This window comes from Siniperca chuatsi, linkage group LG21, assembly GCF_020085105.1.
Source record: "Siniperca chuatsi isolate FFG_IHB_CAS linkage group LG21, ASM2008510v1, whole genome shotgun sequence".
Lineage (NCBI taxonomy): Eukaryota > Metazoa > Chordata > Actinopteri > Centrarchiformes > Sinipercidae > Siniperca > Siniperca chuatsi.
This window is the reverse complement of record NC_058062.1, coordinates 2,542,360-2,552,265: the sequence shown is the minus strand read 5'-3', so window position 1 is coordinate 2,552,265 and position 9,906 is coordinate 2,542,360. Positions and strand designations below refer to the sequence as shown.

The 9,906-nt window shown below is 41.0% G+C and overlaps 1 protein-coding gene across 1 annotated transcript; it reads left to right on the top strand.

Annotated features, from left to right (window-relative positions):
- Positions 1 to 14: 14 nt before the first annotated feature.
- Positions 15 to 8,521, top strand: LOC122869082 (mpv17-like protein). Its single transcript, XM_044181659.1, has 4 exons — positions 15 to 1,513; positions 2,072 to 2,142; positions 3,629 to 3,658; positions 5,115 to 8,521. Exons 1-4 carry the CDS (start codon positions 1,207 to 1,209, stop codon positions 5,328 to 5,330), a joined length of 624 nt encoding a protein of 207 aa, XP_044037594.1. The 5' UTR covers positions 15 to 1,206; the 3' UTR covers positions 5,331 to 8,521.
- The last annotated feature ends 1,385 nt before the right edge of the window (positions 8,522 to 9,906 follow it).

Here is a 9,906-nt window from a genome sequence, read left to right as displayed (position 1 = left end):
CTTTATGCTTTTTCCCCCCATATTGAAGTCAGCCTCTTGAAGTTTTATCGCAGTTTTTTCTGATACCAGGGCTGAGATTACCAAGATAAAAACCAGAGCGGTGCCACAAAACGACACAATACTTTTTAATTTAAAGGACTTTATCGCGAAGCCTGCTAAAATAACAGTGGTGTTTGAAACCAGCCGTCAACACTGCATCCCTCCCAGGAATCATGTCGGGTCAGCGGGACAGGTACCTCCTGCGTCCCTCGGGGTCCCAGGATCAGTGATCATGACGTCATGTGTCCACCTGCAGCGCAGGAGGGCTGGTCTGCTCTTCAACCTTCAGCCTCCAGGCACACATAATGGAGAGGGTCTGTGTCGTCTTGAAAATAACTCTCCAACAATTTACATTCAGCTTATGTTTCCGAAGGTCTGTTAAACGAAGTTTTATATCGCTGTGGTGTGAAAGTGCCGCGCGACGCTTGCAGGTCTGAACGGTAACTACAGGTCAGGGGAGAGCAGCGACTGCGCTCATTGCGGGGTTTGGGCACCGCTGATCTGACAGTGCGTGGACCGGCTGAACCCGCGTCGGGACGGAGCTCTGCGCAGCAAACCACTGTTGTTGGTATCAGTGACGCAGTTGGACGGGGATCTAAATCTGAGCAGCCCGGGACAATCCTACAGATTAGCGCTTGACCCGCAGGATTTGTTGGAGAGGCACCCGATTCCCCGGGAGCGACGCGCCGAGTCAGAGCAGACAGAATGATCTAGATTTAGATTTAGATTCCACCGGAGCCCTTTCCACAAGCTTCTCCGTCTCTTATCATCGGCTGCGTTTTACGCATGCACAACTCCAGGACGCGAAATTTGAGAGGAGCCATCTCCAACTGACCAAAGTGGAGGTCATGGCAGGTTTTACGCAGAGCGCGAATATGCCGATAGGAGTGTTTGAGAAACTTTTTGGCGGAATCTACATTTCTCATTAGTCATCTGAGATCTGATAATGAGTGATATTCCTGCTGCCGGCGGAAACGTCTAATCCCTCCCTGATTACCGCGCGCAGATGGATTGCGTCGTGTCAGCCAGCAGACTGATATCAGGGCCTAGTCACACTAATTTAAGCGCTATGCTTGCGTCTTGATTGCTGAATTGAAGCCATTTAGGGCAGTCCAGCATCACTTTGTGAGCGCCAACTGGACCCCAGCTTCTCCCCCTGGGGCCGAAATGAGGAGAGCTGTACTGAAAGAAGCCGCCAAACGATTCCCCTGGCTGGCCAATGTCACGTTGTACGGGTGCTTATTCGCCGGCGGTGACCTTGTCCATCAGCTCATAGCTCAGAAAGAGCGCATGGACTGGAAACACACTCGCAACGTGGCCATTGTGGCAATCAGTTTCCATGGAAACTTCAATTACTTCTGGCTACGAGCCCTGGAGAGGCGTTTCCCTGGAAAGTCCGCCGGGATGGTTTTCCGCAAACTCCTGCTGGACCAAAGCTTCGCGTCGCCTTTGGCCACCAGTGTCTTCTACACGGGTAAGATGGCCTGGTTTCAACTCAGCGAATCCACAATCTAATACAAAGACATAAACTATTTAGAGTTTGCTTACAGCAAGGCAAACTGCAGACACACTCTTGGTCTCTGTTTGGGTTGAGATGTTGTGCGCTTTTGTATGAAGACCAAGAACCATCCATCCCACGTCATCTGATGCCAGAAACATCCAGATATCTAAATAACTCCATGTCACCAAACCACCAGAGCAGGAGCACAGCCCCAAATAAGTCTTATCAGTTAAAAATGTGTAACAATGTTTTGAATCTTTGATCAATTTGTGTAACAACATACAACGTAACCCCAGGACTCAGGTGGGCCAATTATTACATATGGCTACCTTGTTTTCACATCCTACAATCATTAAAAAACGTTAACACACACAGCAGCGAGCTGAGTAGGCTTCCTATTAAGGTCGTCTCTCAATCAAACATCACTTGGGCCAAGGTGAAGAGTCATTACACGCGTTTTTAGATTGTGCGTAATTGCGCACAAATGGTTATCGCCACAAACTCTGCGTACATTTCTCCTCTGTCCTGCAGGGGTGAGCTTCTTGGAGGGCAAGGAGGATATCTCTGAAGACTGGAGAGAGAAGTTCTTCAACACCTGGAAGGTAAGGAAGGCCTCGGCAGCATCAAGCGAAGGAAAGTCACCTTCCCCTCACTCACGGTAGCTGCTGCTGCTGCGAGCTCACAACCAGATTAACCCAGATTGTGTCACTGTTGCTTTTGCGCAGTGGGCACGGCGCCCGGGAGCAAGCGGGGTAATTCAATCGCGTCAGCAAGTTTCAGGACGTTTAGGAGCTGAAATCCTGCCAAATGTAAATCACAGTGTCACGCTGCTGTAATTGCGGAGTGACGATTCAGGATCCTGGTAAATGTACAAGCATTTTCCAATAACGACCATTTCAAGGCTGGAAAAGAAGACTGTTTGTGTGCCTGAGTGAAGAATGAAGGGTGCATACACTGCCAAAATCCTCCATCTCAACAAGTAATTCACTCAGTTACAGTGTCCTAAAATCTGATGTTCCTTGGATGCGTAAAAACTTCCAGATCAGTGATTCCAATACACCTTGTTTCAATAATTTTATATAATTAAGTTAAAATTTTCACAACTTTATACTTGTGTGTTTCCATTTTCTGCAACATCATAATTTTACTATTTATTTGACAGTTATTTTTTAGCAGTTTCTTACTAGATTAAGATTTTATATACTACACCTATGATGAGTTTATATAATATGATGCACTGTTGGAGATTAAACCACTTTAAGTATCACCTCCACCTCAACATACAACATTAAAATGCTGCTTACATATTAATGTATCAGTAATAATATTCCAATATAAGAATGAACTCTTCTCATTCAGCCACATAGTAATATAATACTCACATATACTTATTATTATAAGTTACTTTTGATACTTTAACTCCATTTTGCTTACATTTTTTATACTTTTACGTTTTGAAAGCAGGACTTTCACTTGTAATGAAGTAATATTAAACTGTTGTAATACTACTTTTATGGCTTCTAAATACTTCTTCCACCACTGCAGATAACAATACATCTTGTTTCATTAATTTTCTATAATCAAATGTCATTTCCTTGATAGGTACAGCGCTCTGTCCTTGTCTGTCTTGCTTTGCGATACTCTGTGCTCATTTCTAAATGAGGAAAGCCCACACTGTTCTTTTCTCTTGTTTTAAAAGTGCCCTGATGCAGACATGAACATTATTTTAACACTCAATCCAAGCAATCAATCATCCTAAAAATGCCATTAAATCCAAATACACTCTAAGCCGATGTTGGAAGTATGTAATCAAGCAGTTATGATATTGTGCTGCTCCTTTCCTTCAAGGGGAAAGTTCACAGTCTACTGCAACAACTTTGGGTGTGGTATTCTTTGATGGATAAGAAGGATCCCAAGCTCAAAGCATCCAATCTAAACTATGAATATCTTCACTGCACATATAAACTCATCCTTGATCTCCTATAATAATCGTTTTAAGGCAGTAAGAGCAGAGATATCCATGGACGGGGATTGTTTAGGTCCTCTGTGTCTTCAAAAAAACTCATCATATCCTATTTTCACTTTCAGACTGGACTCATGTACTGGCCATTCATGCAGGTAAACATGAAAGTAATTTATTGATGTGCGCACATTTATATCTCACTTGTGTTTTTTGTTTAAAGGAAGACGTTAGTTAGAAGACCTTAACTGAAATCAACGCTGTGTTGTTGTGCTGTTTCCTGCTGACATTCAATACAGGAATGACAAGTATTAGCCCACTGTAGGGATGAGAGAGTTAAAGAGTACCGTTTTAATGAATATCTGCATCAAATCTGATTAAAACGTCACTGTTGGTGTAGTGTTGACAAGTTATACAGTCAAAGTGCATCCTATCCATTTTAGCAGAGGTGGATGATTCTGACAGCCGAACACTAATTATACTGACGAGGAGGTAAACATTAATCTCAGAATTAATTACTTTTTAATTAATCCCGCTTTTATGACTTCAGAATTTTGATTAAATCTATTTTCTCAGAATTTCTTATTTTAGTCTCAGCATTATGAGATTAATCTGACACACTGAAAAAAATGTAACCTTGACTGAATTTTAAAAAACTGACACAAGTGAAACTGAACTTTAAGTCAAGTAAAACAATCTTTACAGAGTCAACAAACTATTTATTTATACTGTAATAAGTCATTTTTCAGTGTGAACACATATTTTCACACTACAATGCTTTGCAAGCTCTGGCCTGTTAATGACATGCAATGTTAGATTCAGTGACATGACTGCGTTAATTAAGAGATTTACTTTACTTTGATTGTGGAAACTGTGAAAGTAAAATAGTATGAATCGTCAGGTTTATCATTTATTCATTGCAGTAACCGTTATGTCTTTATGTCTGTCTTGGCTGATGCTCGTGGAATGTGTTTGTTGGGGCCCTGGCACTGTAGCAAGGAGGCATCTTTTGAGTGAAACCAGATGTTCTTGTAGATGAGTTTGGGCTCCGTCAGTGCATGGACATTGCATGATCAGGGCATGTTATACACTTGGCTTTTCATAATTGGATGAAATTGTTATCTTTGGGCTGAGAGCCAATCACAGTGGGGTTTTCTTTGTCTCAAAACACTTTAAAATGTACTGTAAGAAAGTATTCGAGGAGACACACCTTGGTTGGTTCTTGTGATAAGGTTTTGTGATCTCCTTGTAATTAATTACAATTATTTACTTCAACTCTTCTTTGTGTTTATTTCCTTGACAATGACAATAATATTAATGAGTCTGCTGTCTCAGGTGCATGCTGGGGTTTCCTTCATCACGCCTACTAAGGCCAGCTACAATATGAACTTATGCAAACTGTTCATTTTAGGTTGACTCCAATAAGAACTTGAAATATTACTTTCATCAGTTCAATTTGATACAAATAAGAAATAACACTTAAGTCAAACTCTGAAATTAATTAATATTAAATATTAATTATTAATTATACGCGTTATGTTAGACATGTTGTGATGGTACATTTATAATTATAACGTCTCCTGAACATTTTCACTGTTTCCTGTTTTCTTACAGTTTCTGAACTTCGTCCTGATGCCGTTGTACTTGCGAACAGCCTTCATGGGCTGCTGCGCCTTCCTCTGGGCCACCTTCCTGTGCTTCTCTCGACAGAGCGGCGATGGCACTGCCACCGTGGCTCTGGCCTTCGTCATGGACCCCCGTAAGACCCTGGAGGAGATGCGCGAGGCCCGGCTAGCCCGAAAAAAGCAAAAGACCCAGAGTGAAAACTAAAGGGAGGAGGAGGAGGAGGAGGAGGAGGAGGAGGAGGAGGAGGACGCTGCTTCTGTCCTTCAGGCCTTTGAGCTTCGGTCGCAGGACAGAGGGGTTTCCACTTTTGCTTAACCAGCACCTACAAACTGAAAGCATCATGGAGAGCTGAAGAGCTGAGGAGCAGGTTACTGATTGGAAAAAGAAAAACATTGTCAATGATTACACACACACACAACAGTTGTTAGGGAATCGGGAGGCTGCAGTAATAATAATAAGATTATTAGAAGTTGAAGTTGCAGATGTGTTGACATTTTCTTCCTGTGCTGAATATCATTATTACATTTGACCTTTTCTATGTCAAAACTAAGTGTTATTTCCACAGAGCTGTATTCTTAGTAAAGTGGGGAAGAATTTAGATAAAAGAGGATAATAAAACACGGGTGAAGCAGGTTAGTAAGAATATATATAAATATATTATATCTGTGTGAAAATGCAGGTTAGGGCTTCAAAAGGAACAAATGACAAACAGCACAGTATCCCTTCAACAGTAAATATGTGATCAAACACACTGCACCAGGTGGACAACCCTGACAGTCAGCTGATAACTGAAATAATAATATCAGACCCATATATTGTTCTTTAAAGGGGCACTCCACCAATTTTATACATGACAACTAATTTAGTCTCCCAACTTTATGAAAATGTGATACTAAGTTGCTGGAGTACCCCTTTAAGGATTGGCTCAGCTACAGGAGAATCAAGTAATGAGTATTTGAAGTTCAAATACGTTTGTAGCTGATTGAAGCTGCTTGTAGCTAAACAGAATGTAAACTAATTCTTTAATGGTAATTATACACAACTTTCACAGCTGATTTTACAATCTCTTATAAAAAAGACTAGTCTAAAGCCACAAACAGGCTGCAGTCTTCATTACAGCCCGTAATACTAAAGCGTTGGATGAAACAAACAACATACACAAAATCTTCTACACTTAAAACTTCAGTACTGGAGATAAAAATGTCAAGTTTGTCCTGAAGGTGACGCTGGAGAGAAGGTCACAGGGTCATTAAAATCAAATGGGTTCATCCTCAGGGGAGCATGAAGGTGCTCGATACACTTTAAAGCAAGATTATAGATTTGATAATAGATTTGGAGATTCTTGTGTACAAGTGGAGATTTTGTCCTAATGAAGGCTCTAGAGTAAAGGGCAGGGGGTCACCAATATTAAGATTCAATCTCAGTCAATCATGAATATTGACAGCAGGTTGTTTTTGCTTTGGACCAAAGTGACAGATGGAACAATGGAGCAACACTAAAATAAAAAATAAAAACTAGTTAAAGTGGAATTCAGCAATAGGATGTAAGGTCTAGGTGCTTAAGCCTGGCACTTATTGTTTACAGTTGCAGTGATGAACAAATTATGATCTTGCCTCCAAACCATAAAGGTTTCTGTTGAACTGAGATTGGACCCATGGACTTTTTACTTTAAAGGGCAGTTCTGTTGTGATGGGCCGTGGCTGGTTGTTGTGCTGGTGGCACTGGTTTGATGTGAGCCCACTGGTTTGAGATCAGATTTAAGGGCTCCATATTTTTGCTTTACACTAGTTGTGCCTTCTTTCGGTGACTGTCCTGACCACAGGTCTGCGAGCTCGCAGTGTTTGGCTGACTCATGATAGTCAATAGTAATAATCAATACAACGAGTGAACACTGAATATATATATTTTTGTGTTTGTACAATTTTAAATGGAGTTTCTGCATTTATTTTGGGATACACTAACGTTTCAGGCTGATTACATGAGGCAATAGGCTTCGGGAGTCTGAAGAGTCCAAAATCAAAAGGGTTCATCGTCTGAGGACCAAGAATGTGCTCAGTAAATGTCACAAACTTCCTGATAGTGGTACTAGAGGAAGGGTCAGGAAGTCAACAAAAACATTAGAGGGATCATGAACACTGCACATTTTATGGAAACATGGCCATCAGCTTTTAAGACGCCTTGTCAAAGTGTTGTTCAAGGATCAAATTGAACATGATGGTGGTGCTGGCAAACATGAATATTCAACAGGTTCATTTTCAGTATTTTTTTTTTTTTATTGTTAACAAATCCCATGAAAAGACCAAAACCAACAATGTGTTGTTGCGTCTCTCAAGAATTTCTCAGTGGGCTGTGGCTCTCAGCCCAAAGCCCATTTGTTCCTACTGAAGACATAAATCTGTAAAAACTGGTAATGAATAGTTTAATTTCCTAAAACAGATGTTCACTTCAGTTTTTAGCAAACCTTACTCTAATACGAGGCAATAATCCATCTGTTGGGGACTATTTTCAGCGGCAGATTAATCCACATGTGGTGCTGTAGTGAGTGTTTGGGGCAGCAGGACGGTGTGTGTGGGGCTGAGTCAGAATAAACTACAGTGTGTGTGTTCATGGTGATGAAGGAACATGTCACCCAGTGCAGCAGAGCGGCTCACTGATGTGTTTTTATTGTTTCTGGACAACAATGGAGCTCACTTGGAACACTTGTTAGCAGGTGTTTTTGTGGGATTTGTTGATAATAAGAAACATATAAAATATCGCCAGACTCATCCTTTAAGAGAATCATAATGCAACTGCAAATCCTCTATAAACTGAATCACTGTTTTATAGTTTTAGGACAAGCCGATGATCCTAAGCTTAGCAATTCTTAGCACCACAAGGGCTCATTATGTGTTACCAAAAGATATGTATCGGTGCATCCCGCTTGTGTCGTGTCTCCTAGTTTGACCTGTGAAGCTACAGTATCTTAATCCTGTCCTCTTACTTGAAACATCACATAGGTTGCCATCAGCCCAGATACCTTATCATGTAACACTTACCTACACCAGACCCATTACTCACTATTGTTTAGATTTTAATGATATTTTAGTGAAGCTGAAAGATGTGTGACTTTTATTATTATTTATCCAAAAGACACAAAAGAGAATTGCAGATTTCATTGCTGAACATACAGAACACTTATTATACCAGAAGTGAAACACTCTGGCTGCATTGTACGTGTTATTGTACTTTCATGGATTGAATTTACCTGTCAGTTACACTAGGGAGGACCAAGTTTATACACAGTTTTAGAGGTTTGGACACAGCCCTTCTGTAAATAAGCTTTAAGTGAATAACAACATAGGCATCCTGTTTTTCCATGTACGAAACTAAAATAAAACCTCAAAGAATGCTCAGTATTGTGATATTGTGATGACTGGTTTACAGCACACTGTGAGAACCTCAACTACTTTGTTGCATTAGTACTTTGATATTTTCAGAAATAGGACACTTTGGTGATGGTGGACACTTATGTCATTTTGACGAGGGACCAGACAGTTAATCTGAATAAACTAGAGTCAAATTATAGATCTTTTATGTTCTGTTGAGTGGATGGGATGATGTCATAACCACAGATTTTAATGAGATTTGAAGGGCACAGTGTGTCAGAGTTAAGCCATGAATAATGAGACTGTAGCGGTGTAAAGGTGTTGAACCAGGTTCTGGAGCGGATTAAGATTGATGGAAACAATGAGACAAGTGAAATCAGGCAAATGAAAGTACAACAAGACTAAGAGTCTACAGCCACGCTAGCGGCTCTGTGAGGCTTTACCATCGGCTGCACTTAAAGGCTCAGTGGTGTGTTGAGCTAAATGCTAACATGCTCACAATAACAATGTTAACGTGTTGATATTTAGCAAGTATAATGTTTACAATGTTCACCTTCTTAGTTTTGCATGTTAGCATGCTAACATTTGCTAATCAGTTTTTGAGGCTGATGGTATTAGTTTTGCAGGTCATGAACCAAAGAACTGGAGGAATGAAATGTGAACCTGCTGGTGGCGCTAGAGGAAAAGTCAGAGGATCACCAAAGTCAGTAGGATCCATCCTCTGGGCACCATGAATGTTTGTACAAAATTCAATTGCAATCCATCCAATAGTTGTTGATATATTTCAGTCTAGACCAAAGTGGGGGACCGACTGGCTGACGTTGGCATCCATAGAGCCATGCTGGCTAGAAGCCTATCATGAGCACATAAAATATGATGCATTGTTATACAGTAGATTGGAATCCGCCAGGCTAGCTGTTTCCCCCTGTTTCCAGTCTTTATGCTAAGCTAGGCTAACCACGTCCTGACTCACGCTCTGTACTTAACACACAAACATGAGACTGATATCAATCTTCTCATCTCACTCTCAGAAAGAAAGCAAATGAACCATATTTCTCAAAATATTGAACTATTCCTTTAACTAAATTCCCTCTGATGCCACTGAGGGTCACAGACACGTGTTTGTAATCTGTGTAGACCGGACTTTCTGAAAACATGTAGCCCAGATATGAAGCAAGGACAGAGAGGATTGGAGTATGTGTATATCAGCTTTATTCTCTAGTGATGGTGCGTGTAGATTAACCAGGATCAGATAGGCCTGCTTAATCCCTCTGAAAAGGACAGAGTTGACCCAGTGTGACCTCTGACCCCACCAACAGGAAGTGAAATTCCCCAATCAGAGTCAAGGATGCTGTCAGGTGCCGCGCTCAGACATTAGTTTAACACGCCCTCCTTCACTAACCCTCAGAAACAAA